The 22,982-nt window shown below is 43.9% G+C and overlaps 2 protein-coding genes across 20 annotated transcripts in view; both read left to right on the top strand.

Annotated features, from left to right (window-relative positions):
* Positions 1 to 21,721, top strand: part of LOC119566252 (interferon-induced very large GTPase 1-like) — an 858,959-nt gene extending 837,238 nt beyond the window's left edge. For 16 of the 19 annotated variants that reach the window (XM_043549274.1, XM_043549276.1, XM_043549286.1 and 13 more), the window contains 4 exons: positions 6,211 to 6,402; positions 10,751 to 10,942; positions 15,299 to 15,490; positions 16,759 to 21,721. In XM_043549274.1, coding sequence (XP_043405209.1) covers positions 6,211 to 6,402; positions 10,751 to 10,942; positions 15,299 to 15,490; positions 16,759 to 21,479 — 5,297 coding nt within the window. In that variant the 3' untranslated portion in view covers positions 21,480 to 21,721. The remainder of the gene's footprint in view (positions 1 to 6,210; positions 6,403 to 10,750; positions 10,943 to 15,298; positions 15,491 to 16,758) is intronic. The other 3 variants (XM_043549289.1, XM_043549287.1, XM_043549291.1) reach the window with 1 other exon arrangement.
* The window catches only part of LOC119566513 (maestro heat-like repeat-containing protein family member 7), a 626,780-nt gene that overhangs the window by 522,368 nt on the left and 81,430 nt on the right, over positions 1 to 22,982 (top strand). The window lies entirely within an intron of this gene.

Genomic DNA, 22,982 nt, shown 5'->3' with positions numbered 1-22,982 from the left:
AATCATTAGACTGTAGAGTCATTCTCTTTCTCTGGCCCAAGGACTATTAAAGTATTGTATACAAAGTGAAACGGCTTTGATAGGAGAGACAAAGAGACCCGCACCAGAATACCCCATAGCACAGGGCACTCACCCGGGAGGTGGGAGACCTAGATTCGAGTCCATGCTCTGACTCAGGCAAAGTTGGGAGTGGACCCCATGTGCCTACATCCCGGGTGAGTTGTCTAACAATTGGGCTGCTGGGTCCAAGGAGGGGAGGCATCATCAGTTCCTCCAGCTGTCTTTTGGGGGGCAGGGGGAAGGAGTCCAGCCTAGTAACAACACTCCAAGGTGACCTCTGAGCACAGCTACTGGATCAGGCCCCAGCAGATGGGCTAGGTGGGGGAACACCTAATCTGAGAACGACAATGGGGCTTACATATGAGGAAGGCATCAGGATTTAGGCAGCTATGTGCATGCCCAGAGGCAGAAACGTGGGTACCTACTGAATTTAGGCACTACAGGGTTAAGCAGCAGCTGAGCAGGGGTTTTGAGGATCTAAATTTTGGACTTAGGTGCCTAAAGTGGCAGTCAGGGGCCCAAATTCCTTTGTGGATCTAGCCCTAAATATCTTAAGTCCCAAGTCATTTAAAATGGGACTTTGGCACCTAAGACACTTAAGCCCTTTTGAAAATGTTGAGTTCGTTCGGACCTGCCTAACATCAGGATGGGAATTTATCATGTCTTCAGTATTTTTTGCAATGCAACATCTATGGGTGCTACAAGCGTGGAAGTGAGAGTCACCAGAGCAGAGGGAGGAATAGAAAGATGAGTCCTATCAAAACAGACAGTTCTTGAGCACCACTGTTGTCTTGTTTCACTTAGCTGTGCTGGCACGTTGTTTACCCAAATTGAAAAACAAGTGTACATTTTATTTTTCAAACAGAAGAGAAACACAAAGTATAGACAGGATTGAGGGGGTCAGCTGGTCGATTATCTAGGTTTTTCATTTCCCCACTACAGTCAAAAATGGTACAAAGGCTACAGCACACTCAGCTGATATCAATCCTCATGCTTCTGTGCTTAAGACAACCTCTAACTATTGGGGAGTTTGGAGGAGACGTCTCCTGGGACAGACTATCCCAAAACTGCCCTTTGCAGAGTTTTGTGCATCTTTGTCTGAAACCTCTGGTGTTTGCAATTGTCAGGGACAGGAGACTGGGCTGGATGGACCATTGGTCTGATCCAGTCTGACAATTCCCATGAACTGTGGGAAAGTCTAGTTCCTGAGAAAAGGTAGGATACCAACATGCATAATGGTAGAGGGAAATTTGAACCATGTACTGCTATGTTTGAATTTTGGGATGTTCAGACCAACAGAGAAGTGGTCAGGCTACAAGCCTTATTTCCAGACTATGCAGTCCAGCTGCCCCATCCCATCCAACTAATGCAAACCTTATTTTAATTAAGGTATGTTAGACAGAAGTCAACCACCCTAGAGCTGCAGGATGTGATGTTTGCCAGGGATAACCAGGGTTGTGAGGCACCTTGATGCCACCTGCCCTTAGTGTGAAGAAGCGTTGGCTGTGCCTACCAGAAGTCAGATTCCCAACTCCACTGACCCTGGCAACACAAGCAATGCCCTCTAAGCCTTGCAGTCCCTGTTGTCAGTCTATAGGTTAGAGACAAGCACAATCCAGCCCTTGAACCCTTCAAACTTCTCCTTGGAGCATCCAGTCCCTGGTCCACTGGACACCCTCAGGATTCACAGATGTACTGCTCCCAAAGGAACAGTGCACCCCGGCTTACCAGTTCCAGCTCAGATGACCGCTCCGCTTAACACACAGGACTGATATGTTTATAGTGAAATCATGTATACATTTATTTAACAAAGCACAGAGATTTAAGTGACAGCAAGTAGAAATACTGGAAACAAATTATTACATATAAAATCATAACATGCCTTCTAGAGCCTTGAGATTCACAGTCACCATCCTGGTCAGGTGGCCGGTAGTATATTCCTACAGCAATACTCTTATTATTCAAGCATTCCCCCAGCCCTCAGTTTAAAAACTCTGCTACAAACTTTTAAATTTTACATGTCAGCAATCGGGTTCCATTTTGGTTTAGGTGGAGCCCATCCTTCCTGTATAGGCTCCTCTTTTCCCAAAAGGTTCCTCAGCTCCTAATAAACCTAAACCCCTCCTCCCGACACCATCATCTCATCCATGCATTGAGAGCCTGCAGTTCTGCCTGTCTAACGGGTCCTGTGTGTGGAACTGGAGGCATATCAAAGAATGCTACCATGGAATTCCTGGACTTTTATCTCTTCCCTTGAAGCCTAATTTGTCCTCCAGGACCTCTCTCTTGCCTTTCCCTGTGAGTACCACAACAACTGGCTCTTCCCCAGCACTGCACATAAGTCTGTCTAGCTGTCTGAAGAGATCTGCAACCTTTGCTCCCAACTGGCAATTCACTATGTGGCTCTCTTGGTCATCAGAAACGCAATTATCTATATTTCTAACGATCAAATCCCTTCGGAACCATTTTGTGAGTCAGGCCCAGCCTGCAGGAAAATTTCTGGCAGTGCCTGTACAGCACACCCCAAATCTCTGCCTTTTCAGTTAGGCTTAACCCTACGCTCCGTAGTGGGGTGTCACTACACCATTCAGCCATCCGATCTATGAGAGAGCCTGTGAGAGTCCTCCTCTGCACAGCATATCCTGTTTTCCCTGGTGTCATGACTGTGATATGCTTTGACTTGTTTATATGCAGTTTTAGGGCCTACCCTGCTGTGGGGCCTTTGTACATTGTAGATAACTCGGTTAACAGTTTCTGCCACTTCAGAAGGCCCCTCCCATGAGTTCTGCATTTTGTACTTAAAAAAAAAAAACAAAAACAGAAAAAAACAAAATCAAAATCCCCCGCAACATCAAAAAGCAGCATAACACTGTCGCCAAATCCCTGACTTGAACTGATCACAGGTCAGCAGTTCCTGGACAGTATAAACAATCTACCTCATGCACGTCAGTGCTTGAATCTGCTTTCTGAATGTTGCCGGCACCCAGTGCCGAGAGGCTGAACAATAGCAGGGGTTGGTTCGCTACCCGGTGTGCTACACCCAATAATCACAATGGGGTGGAGAAGCAGAACAGTTTATTTGAAGCTTCAAATAGGTACAGGGAGATTTGAATCTCAAATCCTGTACACAGATCAGGAAGTTACACAGGCTTTTATACATCCTTTTTCCCAGCATACTTATCCAATAGCAAGCTGCCCCAAGTATCCATCTAGCCAGCCAATCCATTTCCCAGCTAGTTCCCTGGTTCTCTGTATCATTTCTTAAACCATACATAAAGCTGCTTTATTCACCATTGTTCTTCCATATCTCCCCTGTTTGGCCTTGCTTAGTTTCAGGCAATCTGACTCTGCAGCATATTGTTGCAGATTCTCAGCATAACTGCTGTGTGTGCCTCCAGGCTGGGGGCCAAGGACACTTGGGCCTAGAACGCAGAGCTGCTGCGAGTGCCTCCAGGCGGGAGGGGGGCCAAGGACACCTGGGCCTAGTGCGAGGGGGCTTCATCGACACTCATGGTCTTCCATCCCCTCGAGTTACCTAGTGGCCATGCCCCAGTGTCCCCAACATGAATATTCCCTGCCTGGAGAGAGTTAGCACATTTCACACTCCATTTTCATGTATCTTAAAGAGCAACTTCCCAGGGGAGTTTTTGTCTCCAAGGCCCTTGTAGAGCCCAGCAGTTGAGTTGTGTGATTAATGGATTTTTGGGGGGTCACTGGCAGTTAGAAATATCAGGAAAAAATAGTTTCAGGTACAACTGCAAATGAAATTGGTCATAGTGTTTGGAAAATCTGATTAAAAAATGTTTCAGGTCAAACAAAATGTTTTGTTTAGATTTTGAGCATTTTGTACCATTTTAAAATTGTTTGAAATGAAACTGAAGAAAATTTCCAAAAGTAAAATAATGTTGAACTGAGAAATCAAAATGATTTAAAAAAATGTTAACCCAAAAAATCAAGATGTTTTGTTTTTTTCTCTCCACCAAATGAAGTTTGGCAAAACCAACATGGAGTCATCAGAACTCTATGCAATATTCCGGTATCGGTCTCACCAATGCCATATACAGAGGTAAAATCACTCCTCGGTTCATTTATCCCAGGATCGCATTAACCCTTTTCCCACATTGCACTGCGAGCTCATGCTCAGTTGTTTGTAGACTATGGTCCCATTCAACAGAAGTTTGGAAATTTTTCCCAGATGCCAAACTTTCTGATTTATGAGTGATATTTTAAAGTGCTCTAAAACTCACATGCCGACTCTGATTCTACTTTAGAAGTGTTGCCAAGAAAATTAGCATTAATTAAATAGATGGAAGAGGAAACCCTTAGTAATCAGTTAAGACAATGTAGAACAAATCATGCTCCTGAACCATGCGACTGAATGTGATCAAAGAAAGCAAAACATGGGGTCATTTGGCCAAGAGTTGATGATACACAGACCCCCTAACATGTCCTGCTCATAACATTTTCAGAATCTGATACCATTTTTGGTGCAGAGCTGGGGAACATGGGGAGCCAGTGGAGAAACATTACTTTCTGTTGAAAGTTGAAGCCAGTGGAGAAACATTACTTTCTGAAATGGATGAAATTTACCCTGGGTAATATTGCTAGGGGGAATCTTTCTAAAATGCGGGTGGAGTATAAAGAAAAATGTGAAACTCCAGGAGTGGACCGAAAACAGCTGGAGGAATTAGATAAATTAATATCTGATAGTTCCTTGGGGGTGGAGCATTTCATGCGTGAGTTGGGGCAGTTCTATGAAGCTGAGTGCTCAATGGTTAAAGAAGGGAAAATGGAAGAAAGCCAAAGACAATTCTCCCATCTCCCATGCACAGCAGCTGACCTGATGCTGGAAGGGTTTCCTGTGGAGCTGATCGATGGAGATGCCTCCAACATCCCCATGAACTGGGTAGTAGAGGTTCTAACTCATCTCCATAGCAGACTAGGGGACAGATCCAGAATGGTGGTTCTAACAGTGCTGGGAGTGCAGAGCACTGGGAAATCCACCCTTCTCAACACCATGTTCGGCCTGCAGTTTGCAGTGAGCAGCGGTCAATGTACGCGAGGAGCCTTCATGACGCTCATTAAAGTTACAGAAGCTGTTCAGGAGCTGCTTGGCTGTGATTTCATCCTGGTGATAGACACTGAAGGTCTGAAGGCCCCTGAACTAACAGCACTGGAAGACAGTTATCAACATGACAATGAGCTGGCCACCCTGGTGATTGGACTGAGTGACATCACCATCGTTAACATGGCCATGGAGAATGCCACAGAAATGAAGGATGTTCTGCAAATTGTGGTCCATGCATTTCTCAGAATGGAGAAAATAGCAAAATTTCAAAACAAAGTGCCATCTTGAAACAAAAAGTCAAAATGTTTTGACATTTGACCATTTTTTTTGCTGTTGTGTTTTTTTGTTGGCCAAAACAATTTTCAAAATTTCATCCAAATTCACAAATAGCTTCAGTGCCCTGAAAACACATTTTTTTCAGCATATTTACTAGTCACCAAAAATAATTCACCAGTTCCAGTTGTTTTTCGTGAGACTATATGTGTGCAACTGAGTCTGACAAGTTGGTCACGTTGACTATGTTCGAACATTTCCTGGTGTTTGGTAACTGCCTGGAGAACTACACTGCACTGCATGTGCTCTTAAATCTGTTCCAAGAATATACAGAATCTTCTGCAAAGAGGTGGGGCCTCCATGCTCTAGACCAGGGGTCGGCAACCTTTCAGAAGTGATGCGCCGAGTCTTCATTTATTCACTCGAATTGAAGGTTTCGCTTGCCAGTAATACATTTTAACATTTTTAGAAGGTCTCTTTCTAGAAGTCTATAATATATAACTAAACTATTGTTATATGTAAGTAAATAAGGTTTTAAAAATGTTTAAGAAGCTTCATTTAAAATTAAATTAAAATGCAGAGCCCCCGAGACCAGTGGCCAGGACCTGGGCAGTGTGAGTGCCACTGAAAATCAGCCTGCATGCCGCCTTTGACACCCGTGCCATAGGTCGCCTACCCCTGCTATAGACTGTATTTGTCAAATTATCTGACTAAATGCTTCTTCAGTTACAGTCTCACAGAGCTGGAGGAAGATAAATATGTCTGCATCAACTAAGAATGTATTATTTCCTCTCTCTTTTTCTTGCTAGATGATTTAAATCATGGGCAGGAATCACAGACTCCACCAGCCGCAGAGCTAGGGGAAAAAGCTGGTGTAAATCAGGAACAGAAACAAGAGACTCAACGAGCCCCAGAGCCAGGGGAGAAGGATGGTTTAAACCTGGAGCAGGAATCAGTAACTCAGAAAGATTCAGAGCCAAGGGAGAAAGAATCTCCTACAGGTAGTGCCTCTTTTAATGTGGCTTTAACTGTCCATAACTTAACTTTGATACTTTTGACTAATACAGTATAATATTATTTGATTTACAAAAACCTTCTCTTCTCTCAGTTTCTCTTCTTGTACCACTCAGTGCCAGTCCACGTCAAGCAGCATTTGATTTTTGTCCTCTCTGTGGGGAACTTCTTTTCACCCTCATTTTTCTCTGTTCCTCTCCCACCAAATGGCTAACGTGAAAGTAATATAGTCAAGAGCGTGGTGACCTCACGCTCAGGCCGGCTGACAGCAATTCTGGGCCCCGGGGCAGAACAGTCAACGGGCCCGCTACGACGCGGTCCACCTGACATTTGGGCAGTGCCACGCCTGCGCTGCTGGCACGTTCCCTCTTTTTTTTCCATCCAGTGAGCAATACATTTTGTTATGTGCACCAGTTATGTGAGGATGCGCACCACCAGTAGAAACAAAAAGCCTAATATATAGTTACCATAGGGATAATTGCTCCAGCCAGGACAGGTTAGGCAGTTTAGAACTCACGACTCAAAGAATTAAATTTAAAGTGTAAGAGAAATAAAAATGATGAAATGTATAGACCAGTCAAAACACTAAAATAACACACTTGAACAGAATAAAATTACAGAGACTATATGCGCATTACAGGAAGTACCAAGAAGTAACAGCAACAATAATACAAGTATGTGTTGGGAGGTGAGTGTGAAATAGAGAGAGAGAGAGAGAGTGTGTGTGTGAGAGAGAGAGAGAGAGAGAGACTGTGAGCTGGCTGCTGGGGAAATCTCAGAATCAGTGCACTGTCTCTTTAAGAAAGGCAGGCCCTTACCATAGAGTAGACTGCAGCAGCTCCCAGTCCTCCTGAATCAGGCTGTCCTGTCCCCTCGCCCCTGCTCTGTGGAGGTGGGGTACAGAGGCAGGGGGACACCCTGACATCAGCACCCCCTACCCCCGCTCTGCACAGCTAGGGTGAGGGTCCCGGGAGCAGCAGCAGGATGGAGCAAAGTGGGGGAAGGGCACCACTGAACACATGTTGTGAGCTGTGCTCTGCTGTAACACCTCATTATCAGAGCATATTGTTAAATTGCAGTTTAACCCTAAATTAGTAAACTAAGCACCTATCACTTCCTGTTTAATTCTCTTCTATAATGCAATTCTCATCCCATTCCTGTCTCTGTCCTGAAATTAAAATGAAGGACTGGTTCTCCATCAAAAAAACAAAAACAAAAAAACCCCAGAAAATTGAAATATGTAACTGAGACAATTTCAAACTCTGAATTGTGCAGTCACACTTTAATGTCTTTCTGCAGTGAAAAAAAAAACACTTCTGGAAGTTCTCTCAAATTTAAACCTGGATCAGCACAGAGACAGCAAGCTGAAGCTAAGGAATGTCCTGGAAATCAGTCTAGAAAGTACAGAGAACAGCACTCCTAAGTCATTAACAGATTTACCTGGGCACTTCCTAAGGAAGGTGATGGCTCTGAATGTGATGGCCAGAAACACAAGCCTTGTTCAAAATGCTGATGAAGAAAATGATGACGAGGAGAAAGATCTGGATATGACAGAGGATTTTCTTTCCCAAAATGAAACGGACACGACTGATTCTCTCAACCCCCTCGATGTTCTCTGTGCCATTCTGCTTTGCTCAGACAGTTTCCTACAGCAGGAGATCCTGTTAAAAATGTCCATGTGCCAGTTTGCCCTCCCCCTGCTGCTACCCACCCTTGACACCCCCAAGTGCACCCTAATACTGTGGGCCATGAGGGACATTGTGAGGAAGTGGAGGCCACACTCCCTGGCAGAGAGCAGAGGGTTCAGAGAGGAGAGCCTGGTGCTCACAGAAATGCCAACCGTTTCTTTTGTGCGGATGGGGAGCTGCAGCTTCTCCAAGTCCCACCTCCTCAATGAGGTTCTCAGCCCCTCCCAGCAGCACCACGATTTCTTTATCCATCGGGACATGGAGTCTGGGAACTTTCCTCGGGAAATCGCAGATGGGCTGGTTGAGATTTCCTGGTATTTCCCTGGGGGGACGGAAAATTCTGATCTTTTCCCAGAACCCATTGCAGTTACAAATCTGCGTGGAGACACTGAGTCCCACTGGCTACAGTTTAGCTTTTTAAGAGAGGTCTCCTCCGCAGTGTTCATAGTTACCGAGAGCATCGGTGAGAGAGAATACGCGCTGTTATCATCTCTGAAAGAATCCAGCTCTAAATATTACTTCATCCTCAACTGCAAGAATAAGAAACGCAAAGAAACTCTGGGATTCCTTAATAAGCTGGCCTCAGTGTTGAAGCTGAGCAAATCACAGGTACTGGTGAAAGATTGTACCATGAATAATGCAGGATTTGTGAAAAAGGTGCAGTCCACCATAGGAACCATAGTGAATTCATCTCCGAAGACAGTGAGTTTGGAAGCCATGGCTGTGACGGCACGTGACCTAGGAATCCAGGTGGATGAGGACTGTCAGGCATGTCGGTGTGCGAGGAAATATACTGAAGAAATCACTGCAGAAATAAGAGATGGGGCAAAATACAAAAGAGAAATGCTGAGACTCCAAAGGGACCCATGGAAAAACTTGGCTAAAGTGGAAAAAGAGATGTGCCGAATGAAAAGGCAAGGGGACGTGGCCACTGAAGACTATAAATCTGCGCTGAAACAGAAATGGTTCGAGATACGCAGACAGCAGAATCAGTGTGACCTTACTAATGGTTTGACTAAGTTTATCAATGAAATAGTACAGTTGAAGCCAGTGGAGAAACATTACTTTCTGAAATGGATGAAATTTAGCCTGGATAATATTGCTAGGGCGAATCTTTCTAAAATGCGGGTGGAGTATAAAGAGAAATGTGAAACTCCAGGAGTGGACCGAAAAGAGCTGGAAAAATTAGATAAATTAATATCTGATAGTTCCTTGGGGGTGGAGCATTTCATGCGTGAGTTGGGGCAGTTCTATGAAGCTGAGTGCTCAATGGTTAAAGAAGGGAAAATGGAAGAAAGCCAAAGACAATTCTCCCATCTCCCATGCACAGCAGCTGACCTGATGCTGGAAGGGTTTCCTGTGGAGCTGATCGATGGAGATGCCTCCAACATCCCCATGAACTGGGTAGTAGAGGTTCTAACTCATCTCCATAGCAGACTAGGGGACAGATCCAGAATGGTGGTTCTAACAGTGCTGGGAGTGCAGAGCACTGGGAAATCCACCCTTCTCAACACCATGTTCGGCCTGCAGTTTGCAGTGAGCAGCGGTCGATGTACGCGAGGAGCCTTCATGACGCTCATTAAAGTTACAGAAGCTGTTCAGGAGCTGCTTGGCTGTGATTTCATCCTGGTGATAGACACTGAAGGTCTGAAGGCCCCTGAACTAGCAGCACTGGAAGACAGTTATCAACATGACAATGAGCTGGCCACCCTGGTGATTGGACTGAGTGACATCACCATCGTTAACATGGCCATGGAGAATGCCACAGAAATGAAGGATGTTCTGCAAATTGTGGTCCATGCATTTCTCAGAATGGAGAAAATAGCAAAATTTCAAAACAAAGTGCCATCTTGAAACAAAAAGTCAAAATGTTTTGACATTTGACCATTTTTTTGCTGTTGTGTTTTTTTGTTGGCCAAAACAATTTTCAAAATTTCATCCAAATTCACAAATAGCTTCAGTGCCCTGAAAACACATTTTTTTCAGCATATTTACTAGTCACCAAAAATAATTCACCAGTTCCAGTTGTTTTTCGTGAGACTATATGTGTGCAACTGAGTCTGACAAGTTGGTCACGTTGACTATGTTCGAACATTTCCTGGTGTTTGGTAACTGCCTGGAGAACTACACTGCACTGCATGTGCTCTTAAATCTGTTCCAAGAATATACAGAATCTTCTGCAAAGAGGTGGGGCCTCCATGCTCTAGACCAGGGGTCGGCAACCTTTCAGAAGTGATGCGCCGAGTCTTCATTTATTCACTCGAATTGAAGGTTTCGCTTGCCAGTAATACATTTTAACATTTTTAGAAGGTCTCTTTCTAGAAGTCTATAATATATAACTAAACTATTGTTATATGTAAGTAAATAAGGTTTTAAAAATGTTTAAGAAGCTTCATTTAAAATTAAATTAAAATGCAGAGCCCCCGAGACCAGTGGCCAGGACCTGGGCAGCGTGAGTGCCACTGAAAATCAGCCTGCATGCCGCCTTTGACACCCGTGCCATAGGTCGCCTACCCCTGCTATAGACTGTATTTGTCAAATTATCTGACTAAATGCTTCTTCAGTTACAGTCTCACAGAGCTGGAGGAAGATAAATATGTCTGCATCAACTAAGAATGTATTATTTCCTCTCTCTTTTTCTTGCTAGATGGTTTAAATCATGGGCAGGAATCACAGACTCCACCAGCCGCAGAGCTAGGGGAAAAAGCTGGTGTAAATCAGGAACAGAAACAAGAGACTCAACGAGCCCCAGAGCCAGGGGAGAAGGATGGTTTAAACCTGGAGCAGGAATCAGTAACTCAGAAAGATTCAGAGCCAAGGGAGAAAGAATCTCCTGCAGGTAGTGCCTCTTTTAATGTGGCTTTAACTGTCCATAACTTAACTTTGATACTTTTGACTAATACAGTATAATATTATTTGATTTACAAAAACCTTCTCTTCTCTCAGTTTCTCTTCTTGTACCACTCAGTGCCAGTCCACGTCAAGCAGCATTTGATTTTTGTCCTCTCTGTGGGGAACTTCTTTTCACCCTCATTTTTCTCTGTTCCTCTCCCACCAAATGGCTAACGTGAAAGTAATATAGTCGAGAGCGTGGTGACCTCACGCTCAGGCCGGCTGACAGCAATTCTGGGCCCCGGGGCAGAACAGTCAACGGGCCCGCTACGACGCGGTCCACCTGACATTTGGGCAGTGCCACGCCTGCGCTGCTGGCACGTTCCCTCTTTTTTTTCCATCCAGTGAGCAATACATTTTGTTATGTGCACCAGTTATGTGAGGATGCGCACCACCAGTAGAAACAAAAAGCCTAATATATAGTTACCATAGGGATAATTGCTCCAGCCAGGACAGGTTAGACAGTTTAGAACTCACGACTCAAAGAATTAAATTTAAAGTGTAAGAGAAATAAAAATGATGAAATGTATAGACCAGTCAAAACACTAAAATAACACACTTGAAAAGAATAAAATTACAGAGACTATATGCGCATTACAGGAAGTACCAAGAAGTAACAGCAACAATAATACAAGTATGTATTGGGAGGTGAGTGTGAAATAGAGAGAGAGAGAGAGTGTGTGTGTGAGAGAGAGAGAGAGAGAGAAAGAGAGAGAGAGACTGTGAGCTGGCTGCTGGGGAAATCTCAGAATCAGTGCACTGTCTCTTTAAGAAAGGCAGGCCTTACCATAGAGTAGACTGCAGCAGCTCTCAGTCCTCCTGAATCAGGCTGTCCTGTCCCCTCGCCCCTGCTCTGTGGAGGTGGGGTACAGAGGCAGGGGACACCCTGACATCAGCACCCCCTACCCACGCTCTGCACAGCTAGGGTGAGGGTCCCGGGAGCAGCAGCAGGATGGAGCAAAGTGGGGGAAGGGCACCACTGAACACATGTTGTGAGCTGTGCTCTGCTGTAACACCTCATTATCAGAGCATATTGTTAAATTGCAGTTTAACCCTAAATTAGTAAACTAAGCACCTATCACTTCCTGTTTAATTCTCTTCTATAATGCAATTCTCATCAAATTCCTGTCTCTGTCCTGAAATTAAAATGAAGGACTGGTTCTCCATCAAAAAAACAAAAACAAAAAAACCCCAGAAAATTGAAATATGTACCTGAGACAATTTCAAACTCTGAATTGTGCAGTCACACTTTAATGTCTTTCTGCAGTGAAAAGAAAAACACTTCTGGAAGTTCTCTCAAATTTAAACCTGGATCAGCACAGAGACAGCAAGCTGAAGCTAAGGAATGTCCTGGAAATCAGTCTAGAAAGTACAGAGAACAGCACTCCTAAGTCATTAACAGATTTACCTGGGCACTTCCTAAGGAAGGTGATGGCTCTGAATGTGATGGCCAGAAACACAAGCCTTGTTCAAAATGCTGATGAAGAAAATGATGACGAGGAGAAAGATCTGGATATGACAGAGGATTTTCTTTCCCAAAATGAAACGGACACGACTGATTCTCTCAACCCCCTCGATGTTCTCTGTGCCATTCTGCTTTGCTCAGACAGTTTCCTACAGCAGGAGATCCTGTTAAAAATGTCCATGTGCCAGTTTGCCCTCCCCCTGCTGCTACCCACCCTCGACACCCCCAAGTGCACCCTAATACTGTGGGCCATGAGGGACATTGTGAGGAAGTGGAGGCCACACTCCCTGGCAGAGAGCAGAGGGTTCAGAGAGGAGAGCCTGGTGCTCACAGAAATGCCAACCGTTTCTTTTGTGCGGATGGGGAGCTGCAGCTTCTCCAAGTCCCACCTCCTCAATGAGGTTCTCAGCCCCTCCCAGCAACACCACGATTTCTTTATCCATCGGGACATGGAGTCTGGGAACTTCCCTCGGGAAATCACAGATGGGCTGGTTGAGATTTCCTGGTATTTCCCTGGGGGGACGGAAAATTCTGATCTTTTCCCAGAACCCATTGCAGTTACAAATCTGCGTGGAGGCACTGAGTCCCACTGGCTACAGTTTAGCTTTTTAAGAGAGGTCTCCTCCGCAGTGTTCATAGTTACCGAGAGCATCGGTGAGAGAGAATACGCGCTGTTATCATCTCTGAAAGAATCCAGCTCTAAATATTACTTCATCCTCAACTGCAAGAATAAGAAACGCAAAGAAACTCTGGGATTCCTTAATAAGCTGGCCTCAGTGTTGAAGCTGAGCAAATCACAGGTACTGGTGAAAGATTGTACCATGAATAATGCAGGATTTGTGAAAAAGGTGCAGTCCACCATAGGAACCATAGTGAATTCATCTCCGAAGACAGTGAGTTTGGAAGCCATGGCTGTGACGGCACGTGACCTAGGAATACAGGTGGATGAGGACTGTCAGGCATGTCGGTGTGCGAGGAAATATACTGAAGAAATCACTGCAGAAATAAGAGATGGAGCAAAATACAAAAGAGAAATGCTGAGACTCCAAAGGGACCCATGGAAAAACTTGGCTAAAGTGGAAAAAGAGATGTGCCGAATGAAAAGGCAAGGGGACGTGGCCACTGAAGACTATAAATCTGAGCTGAAACAGAAATGGTTAGAGATACGCAGACAGCAGAATCAGTGTGACCTTATTAATGGTTTGACTAAGTTTATCAATGGAATAGTACAGTTGAATCCAGTGGAGAAACATTATTTTCTGAAATGGATGAAATTTACCCTGGATAATATTGCTAGGGGGAATCTTTCTAAAATGCGGGTGGAGTATAAAGAAAAATGTGAAACTCCAGGAGTGGACCGAAAAGAGCTGGAGGAATTAGATAAATTAATATCTGATAGTTCCTTGGGGGTGGAGCATTTCATGCGTGAGTTGGGGCAGTTCTATGAAGCTGAGTGCTCAATGGTTAAAGAAGGGAAAATGGAAGAAAGCCAAAGACAATTCTCCCATCTCCCATGCACAGCAGCTGACCTGATGCTGGAAGGGTTTCCTGTGGAGCTGATCGATGGAGATGCCTCCAACATCCCCATGAACTGGGTAGTAGAGGTTCTAACTCATCTCCATAGCAGACTAGGGGACAGATCCAGAATGGTGGTTCTAACAGTGCTGGGAGTGCAGAGCACTGGGAAATCCACCCTTCTCAACACCATGTTCGGCCTGCAGTTTGCAGTGAGCAGCGGTCGATGTACGCGAGGAGCCTTCATGACGCTCATTAAAGTTACAGAAGCTGTTCAGGAGCTGCTTGGCTGTGATTTCATCCTGGTGATAGACACTGAAGGTCTGAAGGCCCCTGAACTAACAGCACTGGAAGACAGTTATCAACATGACAACGAGCTGGCCACCCTGGTGATTGGACTGAGTGACATCACCATCGTTAACATGGCCATGGAGAATGCCACAGAAATGAAGGATGTTCTGCAAATTGTGGTCCATGCATTTCTCAGAATGGAGAAAATAGCAAAATTTCAAAACAAAGTGCCATCTTGAAACAAAAAGTCAAAATGTTTTGACATTTGACCATTTTTTTGCTGTTGTGTTTTTTTGTTGGCCAAAACAATTTTCAAAATTTCATCCAAATTCACAAATAGCTTCAGTGCCCTGAAAACACATTTTTTTCAGCATATTTACTAGTCACCAAAAATAATTCACCAGTTCCAGTTGTTTTTCGTGAGACTATATGTGTGCAACTGAGTCTGACAAGTTGGTCACGTTGACTATGTTCGAACATTTCCTGGTGTTTGGTAACTGCCTGGAGAACTACACTGCACTGCATGTGCTCTTAAATCTGTTCCAAGAATATACAGAATCTTCTGCAAAGAGGTGGGGCCTCCATGCTCTAGACCAGGGGTCGGCAACCTTTCAGAAGTGATGCGCCGAGTCTTCATTTATTCACTCGAATTGAAGGTTTCGCTTGCCAGTAATACATTTTAACATTTTTAGAAGGTCTCTTTCTAGAAGTCTATAATATATAACTAAACTATTGTTATATGTAAGTAAATAAGGTTTTAAAAATGTTTAAGAAGCTTCATTTAAAATTAAATTAAAATGCAGAGCCCCCGAGACCAGTGGCCAGGACCTGGGCAGCGTGAGTGCCACTGAAAATCAGCCTGCATGCCGCCTTTGACACCCGTGCCATAGGTCGCCTACCCCTGCTATAGACTGTATTTGTCAAACTATCTGACTAAATGCTTCTTCAGTTACAGTCTCACAGAGCTGGAGGAAGATAAATATGTCTGCATCAACTAAGAATGTATTATTTCCTCTCTCTTTTTCTTGCTAGATGGTTTAAATCATGGGCAGGAATCACAGACTCCACCAGCCGCAGAGCTAGGGGAAAAAGCTGGTGTAAATCAGAAACAGAAACAAGAGACTCAACGAGCCCCAGAGCCAGGGGAGAAGGATGGTTTAAACCTGGAGCAGGAATCAGTAACTCAGAAAGATTCAGAGCCAAGGGAGAAAGAATCTCCTACAGGTAGTGCCTCTTTTAATGTGGCTTTAACTGTCCATAACTTAACTTTGATACTTTTGACTAATACAGTATAATATTATTTGATTTACAAAAACCTTCTCTTCTCTCAGTTTCTCTTCTTGTACCACTCAGTGCCAGTCCACGTCAAGCAGCATTTGATTTTTGTCCTCTCTGTGGGGAACTTCTTTTCACCCTCATTTTTCTCTGTTCCTCTCCCACCAAATGGCTAACGTGAAAGTAATATAGTCGAGAGCGTGGTGACCTCACGCTCAGGCCGGCTGACAGCAATTCTGGGCCCCGGGGCAGAACAGTCAACGGGCCCGCTACGACGCGGTCCACCTGACATTTGGGCAGTGCCACGCCTGCGCTGCTGGCACGTTCCCTCTTTTTTTTCCATCCAGTGAGCAATACATTTTGTTATGTGCACCAGTTATGTGAGGACGCGCACCACCAGTAGAAACAAAAAGCCTAATATATAGTTACCATAGGGATAATTGCTCCAGCCAGGACAGGTTAGACAGTTTAGAACTCACGACTCAAAGAATTAAATTTAAAGTGTAAGAGAAATAAAAATGATGAAATGTATAGACCAGTCAAAACACTAAAATAACACACTTGAAAAGAATAAAATTACAGAGACTATATGCGCATTACAGGAAGTACCAAGAAGTAACAGCAACAATAATACAAGTATGTGTTGGGAGGTGAGTGTGAAATAGAGACTGTGAGCTGGCTGCTGGGGAAATCTCAGAATCAGTGCACTGTCTCTTTAAGAAAGGCAGGCCCTTACCATAGAGTAGACTGCAGCAGCTCCCAGTCCTCCTGAATCAGGCTGTCCTGTCCCCTTGCCCCTGCTCTGTGGAGGTGGGGTACAGAGGCAGGGGGACACCCTGACATCAGCACCCCCTACCCCTGCTCTGCACAGCTAGGGTGAGGGCCCTGGGAGCAGCAGCAGGATGGAGCAAAGTGGGGGAAGGGCACCACTGAACACATGCTGTGAGCCCTGCTCTGCTGTAACACCTCATTATCAGAGCATATTGTTAAATTGCAGTTTAACCCTAAATTAGTAAACTAAGCACCTATCACTTCCTGTTTAGTTCTCTTCTATAATGCAAGTCTCATCACATTCCTGTCTCTGTCCTGAAATTAAAATGAAGGACTGGTTCTCCATCAAAAAAACAAAAACAAAAAAACCGCATCAAATTGAAATATGTACCTGAGACAATTTCAAACTCTGAATTGTGCAGTCACACTTTAATGTCTTTCTGCAGTGAAAAGAAAAACACTTCTGGAAGTTCTCTCAAATTTAAACCTGCATCAGCACAGAGACAGCAAGCTGAAGCTAAGGAACGTCCTGGAAATCAGCCGCGAAAGTACAGAGAACAGCACTCCTAAGTCATTAACAGATTTACCTGGGCACTTCCTAAGGAAGGTGATGGCTCTGAATGTGATGGCCAGAAACACAAGCCTTGTTCAAAATGCTGATGAAGAAAATGATGACGAGGAGAAAGATTTGGGTATGACAGAGGATTTTCTTTCCCAAAATGAAACGGACACTACTGATTCTCTAAACCCCCTCGATGTTCTCTGTGCCATTCTGCTTTGCTCAGACAGTTTCCTACAGCAGGAGATCCTGTTAAAAATGTCCCTGTGCCAGTTTGCCCTCCCTCTGCTGCTACCCGCCCTCGACACCCCGAAGTGCACCCTGATGCTGTGGGCCATGAGGGACATTGTGAGGAAGTGGAGGCCGCACTCCCTGGCAGAGAGCAGAGGGTTCAGAGAGGAGAGCCTGGTGCTCACATCAATGCCAACCATTTCTTTTGTGCGGATAGGGAGCTGCAGCTTCTCCAAGTCCAAACTCCTCAATGAGGTTCTCAGCCCCTCCCAGCAGCACCATGATTTCTTTGTCCATCGGGACATGGAGTCTGGGAACTTCCCTCGGGAAATCGCAGATGGGCTGGTTGAGATTTCCTGGTATTTCCCTGGGGGGACGGAAAATTCTGATCTTTTCCCAGAACCCATTGCAGTTACAAATCTGCGTGGAGACGTTGACTCCCACCAGCTACAGTTTAGCTTTTTAACACGGGTCTCCTCTGCAGTGTTCATAGTTACCGAGAGCATCGGTGAGAGAGAATACGCACTGATATCATCTCTGAAAGAATCCAGCTCTAAATATTACTTCATCCTCAACTGCAAGAAAAAGAAACCCAAAGAAACTCTGGGATTTCTTAATAAGCTGGCCTCAGCGTTGAAGCTGAGCAAATCACAGCTACTGGTGAAAGATCGTACCATGAATAATGCAGGATTTGTGAAAAAGGTACAGTCCACCATAGGAAACATAGTGAACCCATCTCCCAAGACAGTGAGTTTGGAAGCCATGGCTGTGACGGCACGTGACCTAGGAATCCAGGTGGATGAGTACTGTGATGCATGTCAGCGTGCGAGGCAATATACTGAAGAAATCACTTCAGAAATAAGAGATGGGGCAAAATACAAAAGGGAAATGCTGAGCCTGCAAGGAGACCTATGGAAAAACTTGGCTAAAGTGGAAAAAGAGATGTGCCGAATGAAAAGGCAAGGGGACAAGGCCACGGAAGACTATACATCTGAGCTGAAACAGAAATGGTTAGAGATACGCAGACAGCAGAATCAGTGTGACCTTACTAATGGTTTGACTAAGTTTATCAATGGAATAGTACAGTTGAATCCAGTGGAGAAACATTACTTTCTGAAATGGATGAAAGTTAGCCTGGATAATAGTGCTAGGGGGAATCTTTCTAAAATGCGGGCAGTGTATAAAGAGAAATGTGAAACTCCAGGAGTGGACCGAAAACAGCTGGAGGAATTAGATAAATTAATATCTGATAGTTCCCTGGGGGTGGAGCATTTCATGCGTGAGTTGGGGCAGTTCTATGAAGCTGAATGCTCAATGGTTAAAGAAGGGAAAATGGAAAAAAGCCAAAGACAATTCACCCATCTCCCAGGCATAGCAGCTGACCTGATGCTGGAAGGGTTTCCCATGGAGTTGATCGATGGAGATGCATCCAACATCCCACTGCAGTGGGTGACAGATGTTCTGAATGAGCTCCATGCCAAGCTGGGGGAAAAGTCCAGAATGGTGGTTCTAACGGTGCTGGGAGTGCAGAGCACTGGGAAATCCACCCTTCTCAACACCATGTTCGGCCTGCAGTTTGCAGTGAGCAGCGGTCGATGTACGCGAGGAGCCTTCATGACGCTCATTAAAGTTACAGAAGCTGCTCAGGAGCTGCTTGGCTGTGATTTCATCCTGGTGATAGACACTGAAGGTCTGAAGGCCCCTGAACTAACAGCACTGGAAGACAGTTATCAACATGACAATGAGCTGGCCACCCTGGTGATTGGACTGAGTGACATCACCATCATTAACATGGCCATGGAGAATGCCACAGAAATGAAGGATGTTCTGCAAATTGTGGTCCATGCATTTCTCAGAATGGAGGAAATAGGACAACACCCAAACTGCCAGTTTGTGCACCAGAACGTCAGTGATGTGTCTGCTCATGATCAAAACATGAGGGACAGGAAACACCTCCTGGAGCAGCTGAATGAAATGACCAAAGCTGCAGCAAGGATGGAAAAGCAAAGCAGGGAAATGGCATTTTCTGATATTATGGAGTATGACCCAGAAAAGCACAATTGGTACATGCCTGGCTTGTGGCATGGAGTCCCTCCCATGGCTCCCGTAAACACTGGATACAGTGAGAGTGTGTGTGAGCTAAAGAAATACCTGTTTGAATTCATAAAGAACCGTTCACAGAAAAGAGCTGGAAAGGATATTCCTGATTTTACTGAATGGTTGAGAAGCCTGTGGAATTCAGTGAAACATGAGAACTTTATCTTTAGCTTTAGAAACAGCCTTGTAGCTGAAGCCTATAACCTGCTGTCTATGAAGTATTCTGAATGGGAATGGGGTTTCCGCAAGGAGATGTATCTCTGGGTATCTGAAAAAGAAACTTTTATCCAGAATCAGCTGCCAGAGACACTAGAGGGCGATCTCTTTCACAGCTTAAAAATGGAAGCACAAGGGAAACTACAGCAGGGAGAACAGAAGCTCTTGAATAACTTAGAACAGTATTTTAAAGGTGAAGCTCCAAATTTAAACCTGATAGAAAAGTACAGAGAAGATTTCAAAAGGAGCGCAAATAGCCTCAAAAAAGAACTTGAAAACTATTCAACCAGTAACTGCGAGGAAGCAATTCGAATACGAAGAGGACAGCACAAGATAGACATTATCCAGTCTGGGTACAAGCAGAAAATTGAAGGGGAAGTTGACAGACTCTTGGCTGAATGCCGAAACAGAGAAGATAAACTAGACCATGAGAAACTGAAAAAAGAATTTGAAACGATGTGGCGAGACACCTTGTCAGAGTTAAAGCTCAGTACTTTACAGAAACGTCAAGTTGTTCAAGATATGGATCTCCAGCTGAGAAAGGATCTGGAGCACAGAGCGGGTGCTGTCAGACAGATACTGCAACATGCAAAAAGCATGCTGGGTTACGGAATGAAGTCTTTCAGAATGAAGAAGGAATACTTAAACGTAAAATGGGTCAGAGCTGTTAGAGAATACTTCTCACAGGAATGTTACTGTAAAACTGAAGAGCTTGCTAGATCTTTAATGAATGAATGCAAAAAATACATTGAAGAAAAAGTTAAATCCAAAACAGACTATGATGAAACCTATTGCGGAGAACTGCTGCATATGGTTAATGAGAGGTTAAAAGAGGAGGATATGAAGAAACTTCACACTTCTCTTTTGTTTGAAGTTGACCTGAAGCTTCACGTTTTGGGGGAAGCGGCTTGGGCATTTCAAAAGCTGCACGAAGATTTTATCAAAGAAAACGATCCTCAGCAACGTCTGGAGAAGCTGAAACCTCAGTATTTCTCCATGTTTATGGATCTCTATTTGGAAAAGGATGAAAGCCAAACAAGGGCGAGGGATTTCTGTGATCAGTGTCTCAAACCTGCCCTGGTAGAATATGTGTACAAGGTACTTGGAGTGGAAATAGTGGATGACATTCTCAGCAGTGAGCAATCCATTACATACAAGAACCGGAGCTTTTTTCAGTTTGAGCTACTGAAGAAGCTGTTGAAGGAGAGCAACTTTGACAACTATGTGAAATACATTAGTACATATGAAGATTTTGTCCAAACCTGGATAAGGAAACAGCTTTTGGAGCGCTACAGCAAGATGAAAGACTTGGGAGACATCGAGAAAAAGATTCTGTCCCCAGTGATAAATAAAGTCAGGGAGGCTCTTAAAGGTACCAGTGTTAGAGAGAAAAACACAGTCTCTGACTTTTTAGATTCTGTTTGCAAAGAGCTACAGAAGGACCTAGTCATTTCCAGGGATAATTTAGTGGGGATACGGTTTATAAATACAGCAAGTGCTAAACAACTTTCGAATTTTATACCAACTTTACTTCCTGCTCTGGAACATCAGATCTTAGCTGAACTGAAAAAGATAAAAGTTGAGCCAAAACTCTCTAATCTGTCACTGAATCCTGTGGCTGAAATCTTCAAGCAAGTGTTTGGCTGTGGGAAGCAGTGTCCATTCTGTAAGGTCCCCTGTGAGGCAGGAGCCCCTAGTCACAAGCAGCACTTTGCATCAGTGCATCGCCCTAAAGGATTAGGGCAATACAGGAGTATGTGTAATGAAAAGCTTGTCTATGACATATGCTCCTCTGCTGTAGTTGGCAATGGTACATTCGAAAATTCAGACACGAAGTGGATTGCTCATCCCTACAAAGAGTATCTGGACTATTACCCAGACTGGAGCATTCAGCCCGATCCCAGCATAGAAGCTTCCAGTTACTGGAAGTTTGTTTTTCAGAAGTTCAATCGGGAGTTTGCGAAACAGTATAATGCTCTACCAGCTGATCTCCCAGAGGACTGGGGCACAATAACTGAAGATCAGGCACTGGAGAGCATAAAGCAAATTTTTAACAGGAAATAAGCAATTTACTGAGAGTCTGTTTACATGGGGTGCATGACGCAGTGCTTGAGATCCACTAATACATCACCAGGATAGAGCACAAACTCCAATTGCATTAAAAATAGGAAAAACCTCTCAAATAGATACAGACTGTAATATAGTAATTGGTTCTTTGAGAGAGCAACTTCCCAATAGAAAAGTTAGTACAGGGAACTGCTTAACTCTGAGTTCACACTTACCTACAGATATATATTATTTACAAACCTGCATACCTGTCTTCATTTCCAATGACTACACTACTTCTTAGGCCTCAACTGGAGTATTGTGTCCAGCTCTGGGAGCCACATTTCAGGAAAGATGTGGACAAATTAGAAAAAAGTCCAGAGAAGAGCGACAAGGATGATCAGGGGCCTGAAAAACATGACCTATGAGGGAAGATTGAAAAAAATTAGGTTTGTTTAGTCTGGAGAAGAGAAGACAGAGAGGGGACATGATAACAATTTACAAATATCTAAAATGTTGTTACAAGGAGGAGGGAGAAAAATTATTCTCCTTAACCTCTGATGACAGGAGAAGAAGCAATGGACTTAAATTGCAGCAAGGGAGGTTTAGGTCGGACATTAGGAAAAACTTCCTAACTGTCAGCGTGGTTAAGCACTGGAATAAATTGCCTAGGGAGGTTGTGGAATCTCCATCATTGGAGATTTTTAAGAGCAGGTTAGACAAAAACCTGTCAGGGATGTGATAGATGGTGCTGGTCCTACTATGAGTGCAGGGGACTGGATTTGATGATCTCTCGAGGTCCCTTCCAGTTCTATGATTCTTAGAATGTTTTTAAATATAAATATCCCGTGGTTTTAATATGCTAATTTCTTATAATACAGAGCATTTGACCAGCAAATAATCTTATTTCCAAGTGTCATTTAAAACTCTCCATATTTACTTATAAGGAATGTACACTTATCTACGTTTAGCTGCCTATTACACTTCTCTCTCTCTCTCTCTCTCTCTCTCCAAAATGCTAATAATTTCCTGTATACTTGTAATGCAAGAAATTATTACCATGTGTGATTAGTCTGCAGTGTGCTATTGATTACGATTTTGAGTTTACATCACAAATCCAAATGATCACAGAATCAAAGAATCTAGGACATCAGATTTTTCACAAAGATCACAGGCAATTTGACTTTGCATAAATCCTTGTTTAACTTAGAATTTTGCTTAGACTGAAAGCAGGACCATTATTGGTTGGCCTCCAAGAGCACATGCTAGCTGGTAACAACTGGTTGTCATAACACCTACCTGAATGAACTTTCTATCCATCTTGAGAAAGCAGTCATCACAACTCTTGAGATGGAGCTGGAGAATACATCTTCAGGTTGGTTTCAACTGATGTATAAAAAGTCTTTGGCTACTCTTGTATTTTTTTGAAAAAAAGTCATCACTTTGTTAATTTTAAGCTAATTACTTCTACGTATGCATCTTGTTTCATTAACAAGTTTCAAATTAGCTGTCTAGAAACAA

The sequence above is a fragment of the Chelonia mydas genome, chromosome 6, assembly GCF_015237465.2.
Source record: "Chelonia mydas isolate rCheMyd1 chromosome 6, rCheMyd1.pri.v2, whole genome shotgun sequence".
In the NCBI taxonomy this organism is placed as follows: Eukaryota; Metazoa; Chordata; order Testudines; family Cheloniidae; genus Chelonia; species Chelonia mydas.
The sequence above is the reverse complement of the archived record's forward strand: the minus strand, read 5'-3'. Positions and strand labels throughout refer to the sequence as shown.